General features: G+C 35.0%; 2 protein-coding genes across 13 annotated transcripts in view; one reads left to right on the top strand and one right to left on the bottom strand.

The window, feature by feature from the left end:
• cadm2a (cell adhesion molecule 2a) overlaps nucleotides 1–27,178 on the bottom strand; it is a 434,133-nt gene that overhangs the window by 119,327 nt on the left and 287,628 nt on the right. The gene's annotated exons all lie outside the window — the stretch shown is intronic.
• Nucleotides 577–25,948, top strand: LOC311285360 (uncharacterized protein). 3 transcript variants are annotated; one of them, XM_084400984.1, is made up of 5 exons: nucleotides 577–802; nucleotides 21,182–21,559; nucleotides 21,761–21,888; nucleotides 25,398–25,504; nucleotides 25,616–25,948. In XM_084400984.1, exons 1-5 carry the CDS (start codon nucleotides 625–627, stop codon nucleotides 25,737–25,739), a joined length of 915 nt encoding a protein of 304 aa, XP_084257110.1. In that variant the 5' UTR covers nucleotides 577–624; the 3' UTR covers nucleotides 25,740–25,948. The 3 variants fall into 3 exon arrangements, with proteins under 3 accessions (XP_084257110.1, XP_084257111.1, XP_084257112.1); XM_084400985.1 differs by lacking the exons at nucleotides 21,182–21,559; nucleotides 21,761–21,888; nucleotides 25,398–25,504; nucleotides 25,616–25,948 and adding exons at nucleotides 883–1,176; nucleotides 1,362–1,489; nucleotides 1,606–1,712; nucleotides 1,819–3,064; XM_084400986.1 differs by lacking the exons at nucleotides 21,182–21,559; nucleotides 21,761–21,888; nucleotides 25,398–25,504; nucleotides 25,616–25,948 and adding exons at nucleotides 14,412–14,747; nucleotides 14,932–15,059; nucleotides 15,168–15,382.

Genomic DNA, 27,178 nt, shown 5'->3' with positions numbered 1-27,178 from the left:
CTTGCTGAGTTTAGCTTTTCTGAAGTCGCAGAACAAAGCGACCATGATGAAGCATCTTGACAGCCGGTAGTTACAGCCATTCTCTAATATAGAAGAATGTCTGACACTGTGTGCGTTCAATATCTGTTTGATTTAAATGAACCCATGAGTCACATGCCATTGAGCAATTGAATAAAAGAGAAATTAAGAGCATTTGCTTCCCCAAAATCATAATTTGAGTTCATCTGTCTTATGTGCTTGATCATCTGACAATGGAATGAGAAGTTGAAGTTTGTAAAGTATTTTCCCCTGATACTGATAGACAGTCTGAGAGAAAGTGTTACTGTATTATATATATATATATATATATATATATATATATATATATATATATATATATAGCATTTGTTAATAAAAGGTGCTGCACAGCCACACTAAACATGTCACTGCTTCAAGTTAACCAATCGCATTGCAGAAAATTGTGACATGTATGTTAACTTCCTACACGTTGCAAGTTCCTTTTTACATAAATACATGAAATATTACCACAGACACACAGACAGACATCAGGAGCACAAAAATGCACTTCGGGTGAGATATTAGTTAGTTAGATTTGACTTCCAATACATCCAAACTGCACTAAGAATGTCTGGGCTTGTGAATGATGGTATGGATAAAGGTTCAATGATGGAATTAGAAGACAGAATAGAGAAGACAGTTGATATCTACATCACTGCTGAGGCTGTAAGAGACATGAAACATAAGAAAGACACGGAGGACTTCGACACCCAAACAGCGAAAACCCAAACACCTCAACACACAGGTAACTGAGATGAACTGATAATATGTTTACTTTATAAAAGTGAAGAAGAAAATAGATAGCATAATGTCTGCCTTTTTCAGGAAGTGATTCTGTGAGGAACAGAAGCTCCAGAGCAGCTGCAGTGTGTTTGGTGTTGCTGTGTGTTCTTTTGCTGACTGCAGTCATAGTGCTGTGTGTTCACATCTATACAAAGAGCACAAACTACACAGAAGAGAGAGATCAGCTACTAACCAACAATACCAGACTCAGAGAAGAGAGAGATCAGCTACTGACCAACAATACCAGACTCACAGAAGAGAAAGACCAGCTAAGCATAAATAATAAAAACCTGACCAATGAGAGAGACCAGCTAAGAAATGAACTTATGATTCTTGGTAAAGTTTCTTTAATCTATGTAGTTATTTTCTATACAGCAGACATTTTTAAAATATGATGTAGTTGGGTTATGCACTCAGTAACATTCAGTGTTCATAATCCAAGAGTTTACTATCTGTTATAAATTACTGACAGGTGAGTGTAATGGGAATAAAGAGCTAACAGGTAAACTGGTTGTTTACAGGTAGATGGACTTACTATAAATCCAGGTTTTACTACATGTCGAATGAGACGAAGAACTGGACTGAGAGCAGAAGATACTGTACAGAGAGAGGAGCAGATCTGATCATCATAAACAACAGAGAAAAACAAGTGAGTGAGAGTTTTATGTGCATTTATGGTGTTTAGTCGCTAAATGAGAGATGGTTAGATGAAATTTGTCTATTGTCTGTTTATGATGTAAATGTGCAACTGTTTCATCTGCTCAGGATTTTGTGAAGAACATGGCTGGTTCTGCTGCAGTCTGGATTGGTCTGACTGACAGTGATGTGGAGGGCACATGGAAATGGGTTGATAACAGCACACTGACCTCTGAGTGAGAAAACACTGAACTGATTAATATCTAATAAATGATTCTTACAGTCAGTATCATATCACACAGAAAGCAGCACTGAACATCTAATGCTGATCTGTATTTTCAGGTTCTGGGGCACTTTAGGTGGAGGTCCAAAAGAGCCTAATGGAGGTACAGTAGAGAACTGTGCTCTGACTGCGGATCGTAACCAAAAGTGGACAACTTTATCCGGGTGGCTTGATATTGCATGTAATTCAACTTTTCAATGGATCTGTGAGAAGAGTATTTCACAACTCACACTGCCATAGGAACATCACACACCTTTTTGACACATTTAACAGTACAACACTTCTGTAATAACTAAATCATCTAAAGCGATTTTAGGCGTTTCTGCCTCAACGGTCTAACAGCGTCAATGTCAAAATGATGGACTAATCAGATCAAAGAAGGCGGGGCTTAATGTTCACTGAAGATTAATGTGAATTCCAATTAAACACTTTTAGTTTTTAAAGTGAAAGAGTGTGTGTGTGGCAGGATATTAGTAGCTAAACATTTAATATCTTACAAAAGTTTTAAGATGGATGTATTTAACAATGCACACAAAACTATTCAACTTTTTAATGCAATTTCACCATTTTGAATTGAAAATATGCAATCATTTAAATTATGTCATTTATCACTGAATGACGAGACAACACTTACTTTTTAACATTTTTTTTAAACATATTAGACATACAAACAAGAGTGAATGTGTGCATATTTTTAAATAAAATATTATTTACAAAGAGTTTAGATGGATTATTTCACAACTACAGAGTCAACATTTGTGGATCAAAAAAGTTCATCAAAGTTGCCGACAAGAATGGATATTGTTCAAAATTCATGTATAACTTTGATGAAAGGTTTGGATCCACTTCAAATGTTGACTACTGTATAGGCCATAATTAGACCTAGGACTTTTTACCGTTATTATTTCTTCTTTATTTCATTAAGTATCTTTCAATCCTTTAATTATTTAATTTCTTTAAATAAAAAGAAATCACAAAAACATCTTTATGAAAAGAAATAAAAACATCACAACAGACATCAATCTCTCAGTTTAGTCCTTTAAAAAAAGATGATTATATTAATTAAATTAATAATACATTTATATTTAAATAAATATGCATGGATAATTTCATACACATGTATTACACAAACATATGGTAATGTATATGTATTTGTACATTTTGAATAGACCAGTTAAAAAAAAAAAAGCAAAAATATTGTAAAATTATCCTATATAGAGAAAACTATATCTAAAGTCTTTTATTGAGAAAATGTGCTTGTTGATGTTTTGAAAATGTTGTTTTGCAATAAACTAAATTTAATATAAAACATCTCTTTGTTTTGAATACACACATCTACTCATTCATTATTATAAAAAAAACGATATAAGTAATCAAAACTTTTACAGAAACACATGAAGGTGAAAAATATTTGTAGAAATTATTATTAGAGTGAAACTCCAAACTCCTCCCACCATTGCCTGGTTGGATACATTTTTCAATACTAGATAAATTGAAAAAAGACAGAGCTGATAACTATTAGGCTGATGTTGTCATACTCAGATTCTAGTCAGAATGTGAGTCTGATACTGCTCCATTAGGCTGTGATTATGGGGCGTGTTTCAACCGAACCAGGAAATAAAATGCCTCTGCACTCAATTGGACAGACCTACAACCAATCAGAGCAACGGAGTAAATGACTTATGTTTGTCAACAAAACTCAACTGCAGGCATGCTGGAAGAAGTAGAAGAAGAAGAAGAGTGTAAACGATCTTTGCCAGTGTTGTAAAAATAATTTAAGGATTCACGGAGTACTTACTGACACGATCATCATTTTTTAAAGAAATAGTAAAGGTGAATGCTCCTTAAAGTTAAGCCTCCTTATCGTCATTACCTTTAACTTAGAACATTACAGAACTGATTAATTAAAGACAATATAGACTATAACCTTACTGTCAATATTTATTTATTTTTTGCTGTAATGAATGCTTGTTTAAATAAAGTACAGAAAGCTAAATTGTAATGTTGTTGGTTTACATAATCAAAATTATGTTATGAGTGGCTTGGATACTATATCAAGAATGATGTCTTTAGATAACTCTTTTTAATTAATACAATATTTTAGCTACACCAGAAGATCTTTTGGTTTGGATGAACCTAAACAGATATGAATAAAAAGGTTTTGACAGTAGTTCTTTTAAGTCCACCTCCTTGAAAATCAACAACTCACAATTATTGAAGAGCATTTAAAATCAGCCGCTGCTAAAACCATAAACTGATCACCAGTCTGGGCTGCGTTTCCCAAAAGCATCGTAAGCCTAAGTAGATCGTAAAAACGATCGTACGACTGATCTTAATATTATGGTCTGTTTCCCAAAAGCATCGTAGCTTAAGTAGCACTTGAAAATCATCGTAGATCTACGGGTGCTCTGGAGTAATCGTAAATCCCCAAGTGCATCGTAGGAAGACAGAGTTATAAGGTCACCTGCAGGACAACCGGCAGTGAAATGTAATTATAAGGTTTTGATTGTACTTTAAGTTTATTGTACACTTTATTACTCGTTTTTTTGTTTAAATGAATTTCTAAATTAAATAATTAAAAAGGGCAGAAAACAAAAACAAAAAAATATAAATAATTTAATCCAATCATTTTAATCTCAATTAAATGAATGAACAACATTTTTTATAAAAGATGACATATGCTTCAAAGACTGGGAAAAATAGGGATGAACTAAAAAAATCTGTCAATGACTTGTACCATGTATTGGGCATTTCTTGGTTGGCCATCATGTGGCCCCATCATGCCATCTTTGACCTCCTCCTCCTCCTCCTCATCTTATTACTCCCTATAAGGACACTCTCATATGTCCTGACTACAACTACAAAGATTCTCAAACTGCTGAGGTGTGTGGCTGCAGTCTGGACAACAGAAGATGGAGGCTGAGGCCTGGGAGGGTTGTTTGGAGGACTAGGAGATGTGCTTGGAGATGGCAGATGAAACTGATAGTTCCTCTGAGCATGAAGGACCTGACTCAGGCTCAGGTTGAGTTACCCCGATCCTCCATGGATGTCAATACCAACACAAATGCCATCTGAAGCACTTGTGCCAAATGACAAGGCCTTTTTTCCTCTGCTGGGAAAAAGGGAGGACTGATTGGGCCCACCACCTGTTTTATTAAATGTTGTCCTCTGCAGTGCCCATTTCTTTTTAGCAAGGCTTGCCACTTCTTCCTGACCTCCTTCCCTGATCTTTTTATGCCCCTAGTTGCAGTCAGTTTTCTAGCAATATCCTCCTACATTTTTGCCCTTAAACCTGCTGAAAATAATACGTTTGGACAGCTCCACCTCATATAAAATGACATTAATCTCCTCTCTTAGAATTTTTTTTTTTTTTTTTTTTTGGTTCAGCCATTTTGCTGGTGTCTCCACCCGAAGGTTTGTGCTTTTTTTATAGATTTCAAAATACAAGCGTGTGCTACAATTACGAGCCATTCTACAAGGTGACATTTCAGCACTTGACAAACGGACAGCGACTCTTAAGTAGCACTTAAAGCACAGCTGCGTGCGATCGTGCTAAGTGCATTTTTGTGAAACGCACGTGAAATGAACACGAACGTTCGTAAAGTCGCTCGTAGAAAATCCTCGTAAGTGCTAAGATCCGTCTTTATCTGGCACCCACTGTCAAAATGAACAGGAATGAATTGAAACAAAGATACTGAATGATTTCTCTTTAATATGTGTATTTAAATCCCATTAAAATGAATTCAAAATCCACACTGTTGAGAAAAAAAATAGTGTACTTCTGTGGTGGTTTGAAGTTCCTTTCTGCATAAATAATAGAAGCATTTCCACAAATAAACAGTTCCTTTCTGCATAAAAACTTGACATATAAACACAGATGAGGAACAAAACACACTCCACTGCAGGAGAGAAACTAGAGTTAGTTTGTTGGCATCTAGACGACACTGAAACTGTCTGAAAGTGTAAATAAAAATATAGAAAGAAGTACAACCTGCAAAATGCACAGAAAAGATGGACAAACTGATGAGATCTACGAAAATTATGACGTTATTAAAGGTATAACTGGAAAAGAGATCACGGACTCAACACAAATTAAACCATCTGAATGCACAGGTACTGAGATTAATAATTCACTAAGTTTTTTAATACTTTCAGTTGATGTGTGCGGTGTTAAATTGATAAATAAAGAAAATAACATCATATCTGTGGTGTTCAGGCAGTGATTCTGTGAGGAACAGAAGCTCCAGAGCAGCTGCAGTGTGTTTGGGGCTGCTGTGTGTTCTTCTGCTGACTGCAGTCATAGTGCTGTGTGTCACGTCCACTCAAGAGAGACAACAGTTCATCTCCAAGAATGAAAACATGACCAATGAGAGAAACCAGCTAATTTCCAAAATTGAAAACCTGACCAATGAGAGAAACCAGCTAAGAAATGAACTTATGATTCTTGGTAAATTTTCTTTTGTTTGTCGTTATTTCATACAGCAGACATTTTTAAAGCACGATGTAGCTGATTTGTGCTCTCAGTAACTTCCAGTGTACACAATCTGAGTTTACTATCTGTTAATACGGAGCCCGGGAAGTCAGCTGTGGGAGAAAAAAAAAAACAATCCGTGGCGACGGTTTTGCAATCCGTCCGCTCAGTTTATAAACCGTACTCACGAATACTCAAACTGTTCCCTCGGCTTAATAAACCGTACCCACGAGTTTCTAATCCGTGCTCTCAGATTTGTAAACCGTGCTTTCAGTTTTTGCAATCTGTACCCAGAAATTCATAAACCGTGCCCACGCTTTCGCAATCCGTTCCCACGGGTTTGTAATCCGTACTCACGGATTTGTGGCTCACTCTCATTTTAGAAGAACACATTGTTAACGAATCTTATTGTATACTGTTTTATTGAATATTAAGTGGAATACATCAAATTGACATATGTCTGCATGCTTAAAGTGATTCTCAATTGTAGCGGCGGGTATGGGTGGAATATACGATTTAATATGAATGACGTGCATCAAAATCTTTTGTTTATTTGTGATAATCTTAGCACTTTATTATTATTTTCTAACCTGTATTATGACTGATATTTGACGAATTGCTTTGTTCATTTTTTTGTAAGTTTTGGACAAAAGCGTGCGTCTTCTAAATATGTAGCCTAAAATGTAATAATAATAATAATAATAATAATAATAATTATTATTATTATTATTTGAGTTATAAATGAACTATAAACGAGTTCACTTAGTAATACAGTAATATGTTTGTCATCAAATAATTTATCAATGCTTTATTATTATAGGCTATAACCTAACCTTTTACAGTTTTGGATAAAATAGGCCTACATTTTTTGCATAATTTTTGCTTAAAAATAAAGCATTCATAAATTATTTTATGATAAACATATTACTGTCTTAAGTGAACTCATTTATAGTTATTAACTCAAATAATACTAATACTAATACTAATACTAATACTAATACTAATACTAATAATAATAATAATAATAATAATAATAATAATAATTATTATTATTATAATTATTATAATTATTACATTTTAGGCTACATATTTAGAAGACGCACGCTTTTGTCCAAAACTTACAAAAAAATGAACAAAGCAATTCGTCAAATATCAGTCATAATACAGGTTAGAAAATAATAATAAAGTGCTAAGATTATCACAAATAAACAAAAGATTTTGATGCACGTCATTCATATTAAATCGTATATTCCACCCATACCCGCCGCTACAATTGAGAATCACTTTAAGCATGCAGACATATGTCAATTTGATGTATTCCACTTAATATTCAATAAAACAATATACAATAAGATTCGTTAACAATGTGTTCTTCTAAAATGAGAGTGAGCCACAAATCCGTGAGTACGGATTACAAACCCGTGGGAACGGATTGCGAAAGCGTGGGCACGGTTTATGAATTTGTGGGTACAGATTGCAAAAACTGAAAGCAGGGTTTACAAATCTGAGAGTGCGGATTAGAAACTCGTGGGTACGGTTTATTAATCCGTGGGCACGATTTGTTAAACCGAGGGAACGGTTTGAGAATTCGTGAGTAGGCCTACGGTTTATAAACTGAGCGGGCGGATTGCAAAATCGTCGCCACGGATTGTTCTCCCACAGGTGACTTCCCGGGCTCCGTAGTTATAAGTTACTGACAGGTGAGTGTAATGGGAATAAAGAGCTAACAGCTGAACTGGTTGTTTACAGGTAGATGGACTTACTATAAATCCAGGTTTTACTACATGTCGAATGAGACGAAGAACTGGACTGAGAGCAGAAGATACTGTACAGAGAGAGGAGCAGATCTGATCATCATAAATAACAGAGAAAAACAAGTGAGTGGGAGTTTTATGTGCATTATGGTGTTTAGTCGCCAAATGAGAGATGGTTAAATGAAATATGTCTATTGTCTGTTTATGATGTAAATGTGCAACTGTTTCATCTGCTCAGGATTTTGTGAAGAACATGGCTGGTTCTGCTGCAGTCTGGATTGGTCTGACTGACAGTGATGTGGAGGGCACATGGAAATGGGTTGATGGAAGCACACTGATGACCTCTGAGTGAGAAAACACTGAACTGATTAATATCTAATAAATGATTCTTACAGTCAGTATCATATCACACAGAAAGCAGCACTGAACATCTAATGCACTGTAAAAAATTTGTAACACTCCCAAATCAAAAATTTCAATTGACCGATAACATCTAAATTTTTCAATTGGCCCAAGTGAAAATCTGTACATTTAATTTTAGAATTTACAGAATTTCACTTGGGCCAATTGAAAAATTTAGATGTTATCGGTCAATTTAAATTTTTGATTTGGGAGTGTTACAAATTTTTTACAGTGTGCTGATCTGTATTTTCAGCTTCTGGGGCACTTTCGCTGGAGGTCCAAAAGAGCCTAATGGAGGTACAGTAGAGAACTGCGCTCTGACTGCGGATCGTAACCAAAGGTGGCCAACTTCATCCGGATGGCTTGATTTAACATGTAATTCACTTTTTCAATGGATCTGTGAGAAGAGTATTTCACAACTCACACTGCCATAGGAACATCACACACCTTTTTGACACATTTAACAGTACAACACTTCTGTAATAACTAAATCATCTAAAGCGATTTTAGGCGTTTCTGCCTCAACGGTCTAAAAGCACTCGTCTATGTCAAAATGATGGCCCAATCAGATCAAAGAAGGCGGGGCTTAATGTTCACTGAAGATTAATGTGAATTCCAATGAAACACTTTTAGTTTTTAAAGTGAAAGAGTGTGTGTGTGGCAGGATATTAGTAGCTAAACATTTAATATCTGACAAAAGTTTTAAGATGGATGTATTTAACGATGCACACAAAACTATTCAACTTTTTAATGCAATTTCACCATTTTGAATTGAAAATATGCAATCATTTAAATTATGTCATTTATCACTGAATGACGAGACAACACTTACTTTTTAACATTTTTTTTTAACATATTAGACATACAAACAAGAGTGAATGTGTGCATATTTTTAAATAAAATATTATTTACAAAGAGTTTAGATGGATTATTTCACAACTACAGAGTCAACATTTGTGGATCAAAAAAGTTCATCAAAGTTGCCGACAAGAATGGATATTGTTCAAAATTCATGTATAACTTTGGTGAAAGGTTTTGATCCACTTCAAATGTTGACTACTGTATAGGCCATAATTAGACCTAGGACTTTTTACCGTTATTATTTCTTCTTTAGTATATTTTAATCCTTTAATTATTTAATTTCTTTAAATAAAAAGAAATCACAAAAACATCTTTATGAAAAGAATAAAAACATCACAACAGACATCAATCTCTCAGTTTAGTCCTTTAAAAAAAGATGATTATATTAATTAAATTAATAATACATTTATATTATATTTAAATAAATATTCATGGGTAATTTCATACACATGTATTACACAAACATATGGTAATGTATATGTATTTGTACATTTTGAATAGACCACTTTTTAAAAAAAAATGCTAAAATATTGTAAAATTATCCTATATAGAAAAAACTATATCTAAAGTCTTTTATTGAGAAAATGTGCTTGTTGATGTTTTGAAAACGTTGTTGTTTTGCAATAAACTAAATTTAATATAAAACATCTCTTTGTTTTGAATACACACATCTACTCATTCATTATTATATATATATATAAAAAAAAAAAAAACGATACAAGTAATCAAAACTTTTACAGAAAAACATGAAGGTGAAAATTATTTGTAGAAATTATTATTAGAGTGAAACTCCAAACTCCTCCCACCATTGCTTGGTTGGACTAGATAAATTGAAAAAAGACACAATAACTATTAGGCTGATGTCATCATACTCAGATTCTAGTCAGAATGTGAGTCTGATACTGCTATTCTCCACAGCTTCTGGCTTGACCTTAAATTTAAGCAAATGTCAATTATTACCTGTCAAAGATTGTAAGGATCTGAATATTTGTAAGATTCCCAACCGCAAGGAAGCAAATTATTTAGGCTTAATATTTTGTAAAGATGAAAAGAGAAGAATTTTATTAAACTTTCCACCGCTTATTAAAAAAACACAAACTAAATTAAATCAGTGGTTGAAGAGAGACTTAACAGTAAGAGGGAGAGTCTTGCTCTCAAAAGCAGAAGGCTTGTCTCGACTAACATATGCAGCTCTTATGTAGACAACAAAACTTGTAAGGATATCGATTGTATGCTATTTAACTTTCTTTGGAAGAATACATTACATCAGGAAAAATGTTATAATGAATAACTATGAACATGGTGGGCTAAATGTGTTAGACTTTGCTACTCTAAACAATACTTTTAAAATCAACTGGGCCAAACATTTTCTTAAAAATCCTGTTTCCATTTGGAATTTTATTCCTAACTATATATTTTCTAGATTTGGTGGTTTGAGTTTCATATTAGGTTGCAATTACAATGTAGACAAAATACCGGAAAAGCTTTCTTTATTTCACAAACAAGTTTTGTTAGCATGGTTCCTCATATATAAGCACAACTTTTCTTCCCATAAATATATTATATGGAACAACCGAGATATTTTGTATAAGAATAAGTCATTATTTTTTTCTAACTGGATTGAGAAACTTTTATTTTAGTGTTTCAACTGTTCAATAGTGATGGACAACTTATGTCTTATACAGAATTCTTAAACACCTATAAGTTTCCAGCTACACCGAAAGAATATGCAATAGTATATGATGCTATACCTTCTGGTGTCAAAATACTATTTAGAAGTGTTGATTTTAATTTCTCTTCTGTTCCTTTCTACAATCCAATCGATTCAGATATAGGTAAAATTTGTCTGACCTCTTCTAGAAATAACAATAAATATGTACGGTCTTTGTTTCAGAAAGAAGTGATATCTGTTCCACATGTTGTTTCATACTGGAATTCTTTTTTAAATGATATTAATTGGAAAAAAGTATGGACAATTCCCAATAAGTTTTTTGTTACAAACAAGGTCAAATAAATTTATTTTAAAATTATTCATAAGTACTACCCTGCTAACCACTATATGACGAAATTCAAAAGGGACATTGATGTGAACTGTTCTTTTTGCGGAAATCACCCTGAGACCACCCAGCACCTTTTTTGGATCTGCACACACTCCACAACCTTCTGGAAGGACTTCTGCAGTTTTATTATGAAAGAACTTTACAAGGACTTTACTTTGAAGTGGGGAAATGTTGTGTTTTGTTTTTTTAGAAAACAAAGTAAAGAAGAAATGTTCTTTATTATAAACTTATTAATTGTGCAAGCTAAATTCTATATCCACAAATGCAAATATATAAAACAAAACCCGGCCTTTAAACATTTTTATTGTGATATGTTATCGTATATAAAATTAATTAGTGGTTCATTGAACAAAAAGGCTATGAAAACTAGAAATATTTGTATAACTTACAATTTGTTTGAATGTATGTGATGTCTATCCCCCTGGCAAGGGTAATGTTAAGTTGTATGCTTTGTATACTTTGTATACTGATGTTTACGTTTGAGCAATAAAAAAAAAAGAAAAAAAAAAAAGAGTCTGATACTGCTCCATTAGGCTGTGATTATGGGGCGTGTTTCAACCGAACCAGGAAGGAAAATGCCTCTGCACTCAATTGGACAGACCTACAACCAATCAGAGCAACGGAGTAAGTGACATATGTTTAGTGATCCATATTTGTCAACAGAACTCAACTGCAGGCATGCTGGAAGAAGTAGAAGAAGAAGAAGAGTGTAAACGATCTTTGCCAGTGTTGTAAAAATAATTTAAGGATTCACTGAGTACTTACCGACACGATCATCATTTTTTAAAGAAATAGTAAAGGTGAATGCATATACGAACAAGTTCTCCATTTAGGATTAGGAAACAAAATGTTTATTTTACATAAACTTGAAGAAATTATTTGAAAAGGTGAAATAAAGTGCCTGCCGGTAAATGAATAGACTTATAGGCCTTTAGATATATTATCATATCTGAATATGTTGTTTTTTTATACTATGATATGTACTACAATACACTGAGGTGCAAATAGTATCTGTCACTATTCACACTTAGTGCAAAAAAAATATTGTTTGTTATTTGCACAGTGTAATTAGTTACTAATGTTTTTCAGTTAGTGCAAATAGTGCCTATATTAAAACTTACATTTTTCTAATACAATTTACATACAATTGTATGTACATACAATCAGGCACAAGTTATATTTATCTACAAAGATATCTATATATTTTTACTAAACCATTTATAGCTAAAACAACCAGTTGCTAACTTTTGGCATATCAGTAATAAAATAATCAATAGATCCTGAGAACGGATCCCAATAGTTCCTTCTATGGTTTTGGTTTAAATATATCAACCACCTCAGAAGCCTTTCACAACAAGAAACCCTGTAACCTTGTGCATATCAAACGTATATATTCTCACAATTCAATTTAAAAAGACTTTTTCACAATTTACTTCCATACAACGCCAAAAAAACATGTTTCACGTTCAGTTACTATTCAGTGCTGATTGATCAAGCAGTGTAAAATGGGGGAAAACACATACCACTATATCTGTAACCAAGGGCATGGAAACAATTAAAATATATTAATATGTAACCACTGTTGTTGTGGCCACATCTGAAAACATTACCCGAGAAGTCAAAGCAAACGCTTTAGAAAACTGCACTCTTTCAAGGAAGTGTATTTAGTGCGTGGATGGAGTAAGGAAAGTGTTTGAAACAGTCTACATGACCAGTTCAGCTGAATAATAAAGTTTACCCTCTTTTACTTTAACCTAATGTACAAACTGTAAGCTCAAATTAAAAACAGCACTGAAATAAGAGCGCGCAGTTTATCTGTCAATCAGTTACGCATTAAAGTTGTGTTTGTTCCTCCAGCAACAGTAGACTACCGGTCATATTTTCTTTTTTAGAATCATCATTGGTTCAGTAAATCTTTTATATAAAAAAGTGATGCACAGTGTCATCAAGAGTGATCTGACAAGCCAAAAACGTTGTCTATTTCGCTATATACATTATATGTATTATGCTGATATGAGAGTTGTTGACACTGTGGACAGAGTAAAGTTAAAGTGAAGCCTCCTTATCGTCATTACCTTTAGAACATTGAACTGATTAATTAAAGACAATATAGACTATAACCTAACTGTCAATCTTTTTTTTTTTTTTTGCTGTAATGAATGCTTGTTTAAATAAAGTACAGAAAGCTAAATTGTAATGTTGTTGGTTTACATAATCAAAATTATGTTATGAGTGGCTTGGATACTATATCAAGAATGATGTCTTTAGATGACTCTTTTTAATTAATAAAAATATTTTAGCCAACTGCACTAGGAACACCAGAAGATCTTTTGGTTTGGATGAACCTAAACAGATATGAATAAAAAGGACTTGACGGTAGTTCTTTTAAGTCCACCTCCTTGAAAATCAACAAATAACTCACAATTATTGAAGAGCATTTAAAAGCAGCCGCTGCTAAAACCATAAACTGATCACCAGTCTGGACTTTTGATGTTCCAGCAACAATATAAACATTTAAAAAGCTGCAGAAGTTTTCCAACGGCACCCACTGTCAAAATGAACAGGAATGAATTGAAACAAAGATACTGAATGATTTCTCTTTAATATGTGTATTTAAATCCCATTAAAATGAACTCAAAATCCACATTGTTGAGAAAAAATAGTGTACTTCTGTGGTGGTTTGAAGTTCCTTTATACAAGTTCCACAAATAAACAGTTCCTTTCTGCATAAATACTTGACATATAAACACAGTTGAGGAACAGAACACAGTCCACTGCAGGAGAGAAACTAGAGTTAGTTTGTTGGCATCTAGACGACACTGAAACTGTCTGAAAGTATATATTTTTCTATATAAAAATATAGAAAGGAGTACAACCTGCAAAATGCACAGAAATGGACAAACTGATGAGATCTACGAAAATGATGACGTTATTAAAGGTAAAACTGGAAAAGAGATCACGGACTCAACGCAAATTAAAACATCTGAATGCACAGGTACTGAGATTAATAATTCACTTCGTTTTTTAATACTTTCAGTTGATGTGTGCGGTGTTAAATTGATAAAAAAAATAAAATAAAATAACATCATATCTGTGGTGTTCAGGAAGTGATTCTGTGAGGAACAGAATCTCCAGAGCAGCTGCAGTGTGTTTGGGGCTGCTGTGTGTTCTTCTGCTGACTGCAGTCATAGTGCTGTGTGTTCACATCCATACAAAGAGCACAAACTACACAGAAGAGAGAGATCAGCTACTGACCAACAATACCAGACTCAGAGAAGAGAGAGATCAGCTACTGACCAACATTACCAACCTCACTGAAGAGAAAGACCAGCTACTGACCAACAATACCAGACTCACAGAAGAGAGAGATGGGCTAAGAATAAAGAACAAAAACCTGACCAATGAGAGAGACCAGCTAAGAAATTATCTTCAGAGTTATGGTAAAGTTTCTTTAATCTATGTAGTTATTTTCTATACAGCAGACATTTTTAAAATATGATTTAGATGGGTTGTGCAGTAACATTCAGTGTTCATAATCTATGAGTTTACTATCTATTATTATAAGTTAATGACAGGTGAGTGTAATGGGAATAAAGAGCTAACAGCTGAACTGGTTGTTTACAGGTGGATGGACTTACTATAAATCCATTTTTTACTACATGTCGAATGAGACGAAGAACTGGACTGAGAGCAGAAGATACTGTACAGAGAGAGGAGCAGATCTGATCATCATAAACAACAAAGAAAAACAAGTGAGTGAGAGATTGTGTGTGTGTGTGATAGCTAAATAAGAGATGGACAGATGAAATGCATATTTTGTCTGTTTATGATATAAATGTGCAACCATTTCATTTGTTCAGGATTTTGTTAAGAACATGGCTGGTTCTGCTGCAGTCTGGATTGGTCTGACTGACAGTGATGTGGAGGGCACATGGAAATGGGTTGATAACAGCACACTGACCTCTGGGTGAGAAAACACTGAACTGATTATTATCTAATAAATGATTCTTACAGTCAGTATCATATCACACAGAAAGCAGCACTGAACATCTAATGCTGATCTGTATTTTCAGCTTCTGGGGCACTTCATCTGGATTTCAAACAGAGCCTAATGGAGGTACAGTAGAGAACTGTGCTCTGACTGCGGATCGTAACCAAAGGTGGCCAACTTCATCCGGATGGCTTGATTTAACATGTAATTCAGTTTTTCAATGGATCTGTGAGAAGAGTATTTCACAACTCACACTACCATAGGAACATCACACATCTGTTTAACAGAACAAAACTTTTGTAATAACTGATTATCATCTAAAGCAGTGTTTCTCAACCTTGTTCCTATAGGACGCCCCACTGATTTATATAAATGACTGGATTGATGTCATAAAAGTGAAGCCACCATCCAGCCATATTAGTATTCCCATTTGAATTAACATTCTATTAAATGAAAAGGAAATCATAGGATTTTAATGAGAAAACAGTACCTAGCGAGTATCCCTTCTTACAACGCAAACACCCTAAATATATATATATATATATATATAAAAAAAAAGTTTATTAAAAGTTACGTTCATCTTCATTACAGTAGATCATTTCAGATCAGCTGATGGATGAGACACCTCAACATTTGTTTTGCAAATAACAAAATGATTCTTCAGAAATCACAGATTTATGTATTGTAGGGCATACGTATACAACTTAATTCGCCATGTACAGTTATTCACTAGGGTTGTAATTATATGTAGATGTAGCTTGTAGAAATTGTGAAAAAATGACACAAGACGTTAAAAACATTTACATAAACTGACCATAAGATAATGTAGTGCTAGTCCACAAATGACAAACGCATTCAGCCAGCTTTTTATTAGCCTTTTAAAACTCTATCAACTGTTAAAACTAATTTAAACATATGCGTAACAACTCACACACAACTAACCATAATAGTTCAACTATGGTAACCTAACAAGGCACTATATTTCATTGAATAACTTATAAAACAAATAAATATTAAACAAATGAAATATAAAACAAACTAAATAAAAAATAAAATAAATAGGAAATAAAAACCTCACAGGCATTTATGTAGCCTAGATAATTAACATATAGCAAAAAGAAAATAAATAATACTAAAAAACATGAATCACTTGGCCTAGCCTGCTATGCATGAAGAAAATGTTACTAATTGACTGAGGTGAACTTTATTTGTTGACTCCTTTCTTGTTAAGCGGCAAATCGCAGGACCAGCCTTGTATTATATGATCACCCACTTCCACCTGCAGCAAAGGTAAAACCACCCGCTCTCGTGAGATTTGCGTTGGGTCTCAAAGCCCTCTATCCTCTAGGAGCAGGACTGGGCACCCCTGATCTAATGTAAATAGTGCTTTACAAACACATCCCTTACCCGATAAACATTAAAGTTCATCTAAAAATAAAAATTGAATTTGAATGGTTCAAGCATTTTTTTTTTTTTTTTTTTTAGATGCAAACCTAGTATAAAAGCATCATCATAAATAATGAACTATCTCTTCAAGTATTGTGTTGAGAATATTTGCTTGTTGAAGTTTTGGCAGCTTTTTGTTTTATTGTTATTCTGCAATAAACTAAATTTAAAATAAAACATCTATTTTATTTTAATACACATCTACTCATTGTTTATTACTAAAACATTTTTTCCCCCACATTTTATAAGAAATCAAGACTATGACAGCACACAAATGGAAATGTGATAATTATTTAATAACTCCCCCCACCAAATGTAACATATTTAAAACGGTGTGTGTATATTTCAAATTCAAGTTCAAATAGTTTGACATACACTCACTCTGCCCAACTGGTTGGACTAGACAAATTGACAAAAGATATAAAGCTGATAACTAGTGTGAGAGTAAGAACAATGGATATTACTTTTGACATGACCGACCAGATTCAAAAATCTTTTCAAAAAGTTTTTTTTTTAAATCTGCCTTTTACCAATGTCCTTACGTTTTTTGCAGTGAGAGGCATCTTTTTTTAATTGTTTTCCTATGGCAGTGAGCGTTCTGCGCGCAATTTATGCGCCCCACGCGCCTCACGTTTTACCGCCAGCTGCGCCTCACATTTTTGCAGTTGAAAAAAAAGAAACTCCAAGCGGAAAAAAAGCCCAACATCATCATGCTTTTTTTCCACTGTCCAATCGAATGAATGGAGAGGTGGGCCTTCCGTTGTAGTGATGAAAGCTACAGTTGCTTTGAACGCCTGGACAGTGCGATGATGGAGGATAAACTTGTGGTGCTCTTGCGGGTTACCAGAAGCTTAACGACTTCACGAATCGTAACTACCACAATGTTAACAGAAAGTAAATAAAGTTAATAAAAGGCTGATTTAACGTTTACTTGACTTGGCTGTCCTGCTGTTTTGATGGTTGCCTAGCAACATAAAAAACGCAGTGCACTGCTCGTTCTGAGTAATCGGGGCAGTGCTGTGCGCCTCGCGTTTTTGAACCTGAAAAACGCGTTTTGTGTGATCGGGGCCTTGCTCATTCTCTCCCTCGGTTAATATGCGCCCTATCACAAGCGCAGCAGTCATCGCTCATAAATCATAATGACTGATCAAATAAGGCTTTGGTGGAAGAAAAATGTGTTATGGCGGCCGCTCAAAAAATGTCAGTGCAGGAAAAACCCTGTATGGGCAGCAGTAAGTGTCCGACTTGTCGGTTCCATTTTCAGTTCCGCCCCCGACTGCAAGTGGCAATAGGGTGCTTCTCATTTCTTATTTGTGCATTCTCATTTTCTTCCCTCACTTCCTCTCCTCGCATCTTAGCTCCACCCATTTAGGATGCAAGGAAAGGATACACCGGTGTATCCTCGCTTATGACTCCTCGGGAAGCTTCCTCACTCCTCATTGTGTATCTGCGGTCACTGCCTCCATGCGGTGCAATTAGAGAATTGAGATGTACTTCAAGATGGCTGAGTACGATCAGTTTCCGGGTCACAGGCTGGAGGACGAAGGAAACGAGGAAGCATCAATTTGAGTATTGAGAAGCACCCATAGGCTACGTCTACATTCATCCAGATACATTTGAAAACGGCGTTTTCGTTTAAAAACGCTCTCCGTCCACACTAGCGTTTTCAGGCGTTTTCTGACGTTTCAGTGTGGATGAGAAACTTTTGGAAAACGCTAAATTCACCTCACTGCGCATGCGTAAAACCTCACAAAAGCTCACTGAGAAAAATAAATAATAAAGTTATCGCGGAATTCTTCTGACAGGATCATTTTATTTAGCAAAATATCTCACCATTCACTGATGCGCACTCACTCACACACATATGTTTGGTCTAAAAGGCAACTGCTCTCATGTACAGTGCTATGCATAAGTTTAGACAGCCATGCTAAAGTTGACTAAAAAGAGGAATAAAAAATCATCTTTTGGAAATTGAACTTAATGCCTTAATTAAAAAAATTAGGAAAAATCCAGCCTTTAAGGACACCAATTTTCTTTGTGAATGAATAATGTATCGTAAATAAATAAATGTTCTTCCTTAAAATACAGGGTGCATAAGTCTGGACACCCCTATGTTAAATTCCCATAGAGGCAGGCAGATTTTTATTTTTAAAGGCCAGTTACTTCATGGATCCAGGATACTATGCATCCTGATAAAGTTCCCTTGGCCTTTGGAATTAACATAGCCCCACATCATCACATAGCCTTCACCATACCTAGAGATTGGCATGGAGTACTTTCCATAAGATCATCTTATGATCTCATTGTGCCGATAGACAATGATCAGTCGATAGACGCGATGCGCCGCCGCCGATAGACAATGATCAGAAGATAAGCAACAGCTATTGGACTTCTCAAGAGGATTTGACATTTCCAATTAATGTAGGCCAATTACACTATTATTATTACTTTTATTATTAAATTAATAGGCTATTAGCTACTACAATTCTATTTCCCCGCAAATAAACACGCTGGGGCTGTGGATTTACTCTACGCCACTGAATATGCGTCACATGACTAAACTTACGCCATCTTTTTTAAATACCTCTTTTTTGACAGTGCACACTACAACAGCGTTATCAAATTTATCCACTTTGGAGAGTGTTTTCAAAAAACTTTGTTTTCATTAATGAAAATGCCGTCTCAATGTGGATGGAAGGCCAAAACGGAGAGAAAGATATGCGTTTTCAATCAAAAACGTATTAGTGTGGACAAGGCCATAGTCTATAACCATCAGGGAGTATAAGGAACACATCTGCACATCTTTTCATTGAGAGATCTGATTGCTGCATGATGTCACTGTTGAAACATTCAGCTGACAGTCAGTGATGGACCCTAAATGAGATTGGCATGAAGTTTTTTTTGTAAAATTTGAACTATATAAGTAAAAAAAAAAAAAAGTACTATTTTATACTGCAGTATTTTTGACTCATTTTCCAGTATAAAAATCTAAACATCCCTAAAACAAACAAGATGCATTTCTTTTTATTTAAAAATACTTTTTAACTAACTGCACTAGGGACACCAAAAGATCTTTTGGTTTGGATGTACCTTAACAGATTTGGCCCCAAAGTTACTGACAGTAGTTCTTAATGTATTATCTTGTATTAAGTGTACAACTTACACTTATCGTGTATTATCGTGTATTAAGAATGTATTAAGATAATATGTATAGGTACAGGAAGTTCAGCTCACCACAGAATGTCAGAGAGGCTTGTATTGACATAAGTTTAATGATTATACCTGGAACCTGCCACTGTTTGATTATTCAAAATATTATGGCCAAACTTTCCAAAACTGATGTTTCTGGAAGGTTGAACAATTATGTTAACAGGTTAAGTCCAACTCTTTGAAAATCAACAAATAACTTATGTGCAGAGTGTAAATGCAGCCGCTGCTAAAACCATAAACTGATCAGCAGTCTGGACCGTTGATGTACCAGCAACAATATAAACATGTTAAAAGATGCAAAAGTTTTCAAACAGCACCCACTGTCCAATTGAACAAGCCCCTGATTCATTGAAACAAAGACACTGAATGATTATGCCTTGATACATTTAAATCCTATTCAAATGACCCAATCCACACTGTGAAAAAAAAAAAAAAAGTGTACTTTTGTGGTTCCACAAAAAAACAGTTCCTTTCTACATAAACACTTGAAAAAAAAAAAAAAAAAAAAAAACCTTCTGTGGTGGTTTGAAGTTCCTTTATTTCACCCCTATATTATCCCATGCAAATTATGTTTTCATGGCTTACAGAAGGAAATTTTGGAGCCAAAGAACATAATTGTTCAACCATCCAGAAACATCAGTTTTGGAAAGTTTGGCCATAATATCTTGAATAATCAAACAGTGGCAGGTTCCAGGTATAATCATTAAACTTATTTCAATACAAGCCTCTCTGACATTCTGTGGTGAGCTGAACTTCCTGTACCTATACATATAAATACTTTTCCACACATCAGGACATATATCGGGAATATAATAAGGTTCAACTCAGCTGCTAGTATTAGTTAGTTATTTTCTTTATTTGTTATCTCAAATAAAATAAAAAAGATTATATTTTAGAACACTCTCACCTTCACTGGAACCTTTCGAAAGTAAATACAAGTATGACTCAGAAAACGGATAGAGGAGCGAGACAAATGAAGACTGATGATATCTATGAAAATGCTGATTCAATAAGAGGTAAAATCACGAGAGACAAAGGACACTCAATTGCAACGAGACTCCAGCCACCTGAACTTACAGGTACAGAGTTTAATAATTAATACTTTTCCTCATTAAAATAATAGCACAAAGGTATTGATAAATATTTGAAGGCACAAACAGTAGGCTACTTTTTAAAGGCCTTTTAATACTATAAAGAAGATATTCAAATCATATATTTTATTTTCAGGAAGTGATTCTGTGAGGAACAGAAGCTCCAGAGCAGCTGCAGTGTGTTTGGTGTTGCTGTGTGTTCTTCTGCTGACTGCAGTCATAGTGCTGTGCGTTCACATCCATACAAAGAGCACAAACTACACAGAAGTGAGAGATCAGCTACTAACCAACATTACCAACCTGATAGAAGAGAGAGATCAGCTACTAACCAAGATCAACAACCTCACAGAAGAGAAAGTGCAGCTAATATTCAAGAACAAAAATCTGACCAATGAGAGAGATCAGCTACTAACCAACATTATCAACCTCACAGAAGAGAGAGATGGGCTAAGAATAAAGAGCAAAAACCTGACCAATGAGAGAGACCAGCTAAGAAATGAACTTATCATTCTTGGTAAAGTTTCTTTAGTCCATGTAGTTATTTGTTATACAGCAGACATAAAAGATGATGAAATTGGGTTGTGCTCTCAGTAACTTTCACTGAACACAATCCAAGAGTTTACTATCTGTTATAAGTTACAGACAGGTGAGTGTAATAATAATATAAAAATATTAATACAAATAAAAAGCTAACAGCTAAACTGGTTGTTTACAGATGGATGGACTTACTATAAATCCAGTTTTTACTACATGCCGTATGAGATGAAGAGCTGGACTGAGAGCAGAATATACTGTACAGAGAGAGGAGCAGATCTGATCATCATAAACAACAGAGAAGAACAAGTGAGTGTGTGTGTGTGTGTGTGTGTGTGTGTGTGTGTGTGTGTGTGTGTGTGTGTGTGTGTGTGTGTGTGTGTGTGTGTAAGAACCTCCCGCCGGCTCAACAACGGAATCCAACGGTGTGGGTGAAGAAGGTATAGTGTGTGAATGTCTTTAGCGCTCTAAAGTTTCACTTTTACTTTAGCTCTGCTCTTAATCTGATTCCAATTTCTAATGATTATTACATTTATATTGTGTTTCTAATTAGGAACTAATCATAAATATTAATTATGCTTTAATTTAGATCTTTGATTATTCTGGGTATCCCATACTTTCAATTATCCATTCATTAGGGACCCGGTGTTGCTTATAGGCTGTATGTCGGCCGAATCGTCAGCTCACGGACACAAACTGGTCAGTTCTGATCTTGGTCAGAGGATGCAGGGTGTCAGGTCATGCCCTGTTTGCTCATAACAAAAAGTGTAATTTTTTATTGTCACAAAAACTGTGACTTGCCAAATCCTTGATAGTCAGAAATCGGAAGGTCGCAGATGATGTGCTCCGTGCTAGATAAATTGGTCCTTCGGTATGATCCAGGTAACCCCAGACTCCACTTTAATCTACTATAATGATTTCAAAATAATACAGAATAAATCAGGATTACCATTTTATTTGTCAGGTAAAAATGCATCATGCCAATTACACAAGTAAACAATTAGAAGCCATACATATCATCAATTGCTCAAAGATGACTAGGAGTAAGAAATGCATACCTGACAGAGACACACAGTGGTGTGTGAGAGTGTTCCGAGAGCACTAAAAGGGAAGCAAAAAAATTCAGCAGATGATATTTAATGTTGTGCCTGCTGGCTTTATTTCTTCAACAGCTTCAAGTTTAACGCACTTTCATGTTCTCTGATTGATAGACTGAAAACAACTGTGGGCATTACTGGATCAGCTCTGGATTGGTTTTCCTCCTATCTTTCAGACAGGAGTTTCTCTGTGTCCGTAGGAACATATATGTCAGACTCAGCTCCTTTGTCCTGTGGTGTGCCCCAAGGTTCTGTGCTTGGCCCCCTGCTGTTCAGCCTGTATATGCTTCCTCTCGGGAAGATTATTGGTAGTTTTGGAGAGATATCTTATCATTGTTATGCTGATGATATTCAATTATATTTATCTTTTAGCCCTGATAGGCTGGACAAACTGTCCTTGTTGGACAATTGTTTAGCCTCCATTAACAACTGGATGGCAGACAACTTTCTGCAACTAAATCCAGACAAAACTGAGGTGCTGATTTTGGCCCCAGACAACATTACTCCTAAGGCCCCGTTCACACTACTGCGTTTTCGTTTAAAAACGGAGACCTTTTGCTACGTTTGCACCCCCCGTCCACACTAAAACGGCAAAAACGGAGACCCAAAACGGAGAAGTTTAGAAACGCTGCCGACCCGTTTTTCGTTTTGAATCTCCGGAGGGCGTTTTAGTGTGGACGGGTCAAAACGGAGGACTTTAGAAACGATGACGTAGTAGAGGCTCACGCACGGCTCTATGATTGGGTGTCATCAGTCATGGCGTATATCTTTGCTAGCAGCTGTTGTGCAAGTAAATTCTGCATTTTACAATGCTATAACTGCCTACATGCGCCGGAGGCAAGCTATTATTCGAGCGATCTGTGACAATTCCCGTGTGCAGCGGTATCGACCGTACATGGAGCGTCGGTTTTGGGTTAACCCGGGAAGAACCAGCTAAGAACCAGTGGGATAATTTTATCAATGAAGTTGTGTTTACACCGGCACGCGCATGCCCAGTGTTGGTGAAATGTGAAATGTGAAATGTGTTTCTAAAAAAGAGATGGAGATGCTTGTCAATGCTTTTTTTTTCTCGTCTGGATTATTGCAATGTACTGTACACTTGTTTAAACAAATCCTCCATGGATAAACTGCAAGTACAGAATGCAGCTGCAAGACTTTTGTTTAAGACCAACAGGAGATCACATATTACACCTATGCTTAAGGCTCTTCATTGGCTTCCAATTAGTTTTAGAGTACAGTTTAAAATCTTAACCATTACTTTTAGAGCCTTGCATGGTCAAGCTCCCTCTTACATCCAGGATATATTGCACGTATACACTTCTGGTCGTTCTTTGAGGTCTTCAGGCCAAGACCTTTTAACTGTTCCTAGAACACGTTTTAACAGGTGATCAAGCTTTCTATGTGGTGGCTCCAAGGCTCTGGAACTCACTTCCATTAGCCTTGAGAGCTCTGGACTCGGTGGAAACTTTTAGAAAACACCTTAAGACACATCTTTTTAGACAAGCATTTAACTAGCAATATGGTTTTGTATGTTATGTGTGTTATTTTAATTTTGTGAAGCACTTTGTGACCCTTCTTGTCTGTGAAAGGTGTTTAGTTTTCAGTTTAGCGTCAGTCACGCACCGCTTATATTGAGACTTTTCTCTGCGATTTGCAGTCTTTAAATCCATATAATTTGTGCTGTCATTGATGGACAAATCGGTTTAAAACAGTACTTGTAAAAGTAAAGGAAGAACATAAAGTAACCCCAGTTTTGCTTGGTGCATATCTGCGTGGTGGAGCAACTGTTAAACCGAGTGCGCATATGTGGCAGCGAATGTACATTTATCTGTTCCCATTGTCTTAATGATGTTCTCCGGATAAGCGAGTTACTGGTATACTGGGGTGTGTCAGTAAAATGTCAGTAAAAGGCAAATTCTTAAGCTGTACCATTATTTATAAAGATTACTTTATTGTAGCCTATTTGAGGCACACAATAATGATGATATTAGCATACTTCACGTTTACTTGAAATGCCATTGCAGTGTGTTTTTAAATCACTAAAAGTTTGTTATCAGTATAATATTAATGTATGTTCAACAATCTTACAGTGTAAATGAATTGCAATTGTAATGTCACCAAAATACATTTGAAGTTTGCATTTCTGCATTTCAAAACTTAAGTACACTTTAAATTTACTCTTGTATTTAAGAATACTTGGAATTGTTCCACTTTAGCACAAACAAGTATATTAAATACAACTTTAGTTGAACTTCAGCACTGCTTTTGGACAACTAAAATGCATTTAGCACAAAATTAGTTATCCAATTTAACAGACTTTAAGCATAGGCTACCATTTTAAAGTGTGCCACAAATACATTTAATTATACTAAAGTACATACAAATAAATTGTGCTTATTTTTTTCACTAGGAGTTACACCTGGTTTCGGGGGAGAGGAGAGAATGATCAGATATCTTGAAGAGACACTACTGAAAAAAAAGAGAACAGTTTTCAGTCTTTCTCATAATACCTGTGACTGAACCATTTTACCAATCACACTTAGACATATAAAATGATACCAAACATGCAAGGATATATTCTCAGTGAACATTTAGTGACTTGAATCAGTGGGAAAGGAAGGGAGGAGGGAGAGAGGGATGCACAGATAAGCAAGGAGATAAGTTTGGGCAATGTCTATTGTCTGTTTATGATATAAATGTGCAACTGTTTCATCTGCTCAGGATTTTGTTAGGAACATGGCTGGTTCTGCTGAAGCCTGGATTGGTCTGACTGACAGTGATGTGGAGAACACATGGAAATGGGTTGATGGAAGCACACTGACCTCTGGGTGAGAAAACACTGAACTGAACTGATTAATATCTAATAAATGATTTTCACAGTCAGTATCATATCACACAGAAAGCAGCACTGAACATCTAATGCTGATCTGTTGATGCAGGTTCTGGCTGTCTGGAGAGCCAAATGGAGAAGAGGAAGACTGTGTTTTAACTCATTCATCAGGATGGGCTGATTATCCATGTAATTATGAGTTTAGATGGATCTGTGAGAAGACTATTTTTTAAACGACACATTTCAATAAATGTGTGCTATGTGCATATTAGAGAACTACTGGATGCATATGATTTATTCAATTGTTAATTAGCACTCAGCTTTATCAGCATTAGAATTCCATAACTGTCAGCTGTTATTCTGTTATCGCTCCTGCTATTGTCAACACATGAACACACCTGTTGCAACTCATAAGTCAAAATGTAATAAGCATAATGTAATATCTGCAGATAATGTATTAAGTATTATCAATGAAAACAAAAAACATTGATATTCTCTTGCCATATTTTTAAAATCCAAATCTTATGAAATGCACCAGATTTAAATATTCATGAAATTATTTGTCATTATTATTATTATTATTATTTCTGTACCTTACTTATTATACATAACCCCAAAACATTTGTATAACAACCTGTGAAGAACTAATGTTACATTTACCTCAGAAGGATCTGGCCAATAATGTCTTTAGCTCATTAGTTCTATAAAAAAACACACAAAAAAACATCATCACTAACAGGCCCGGCTCCAGATATGAGATGGAAGGTGGGCCAAGTGATGGTCCAGGTGGGCCGGGTGTATTTTTTTTTTAAACTATTTAGTAACACTATATTATATATATAGAGATACAAAATTAAAAATTAAAAAAAAAAATCCTTTTCCTTTAAATCCTCGCTTGTCAGTAAAAATGAATACGCTATATTTACTCAATAAAATTGTGGCAACAGATTACAAGCAATATTATTAATTAAATTGAACAAATTAGAATTGAGTAATAATTAATCAAATTAATTCCTTAAAAGGTAACCATTTAAAATGAGTAAAATTTACATAAAAAAAATAAAAAATATCGAAATAACAGACAGAGGTCAAAGATGAATTAAGAACTCTTTTTATTTTTTATTGGCAACACTGAAGACACCTGTTATGTTAACAAGCAGAATCACTGAAGGAGAAAACCGTAATTGTAAGTCACCGTTATGGTGATCAGTGTTTGTTTTAGTTGGGCTCTTGACCTTAAATCATTAACTTTAGATTTTGTTTGGTTGTTGTATCTGAGTTATAACAGCCAGATGAACAAAGAGAAAAGGTGATCTGATGGTGTTGATTGTGTTTTAACAATCATTATTTCACCTGAATTGCTGAACTCATACAGAGCCCAATGTCTGAGTTGTGTTTATTTTATTAATTATAGCAGCACTGTCCTTGTACAGCATAATATGTTTAGCCTTTTCAATGAAATCCAAATTTTTAAAATAAAACACTTTTTTTTTTTATGTAGGTACACACAGGCATCAAGATTTAGCGTATGAATCTCAGCAATGGTGACAAACAGATCACCTCTGATCATAAGCTCATTATATATTCATGCAGCAATGCATGATGGGAGCCATGAATGAGTTTTGATTGGTGGAACCCAGAATGCACTGCAACATGCTTTATAAATGTCACC

Source organism: Rutilus rutilus (assembly GCF_951802725.1).
Source record: "Rutilus rutilus genome assembly, chromosome: 25".
Classification (NCBI taxonomy): domain Eukaryota; kingdom Metazoa; phylum Chordata; class Actinopteri; order Cypriniformes; family Leuciscidae; genus Rutilus; species Rutilus rutilus.
The sequence above is the reverse complement of the archived record's forward strand: the minus strand, read 5'-3'. Positions and strand labels throughout refer to the sequence as shown.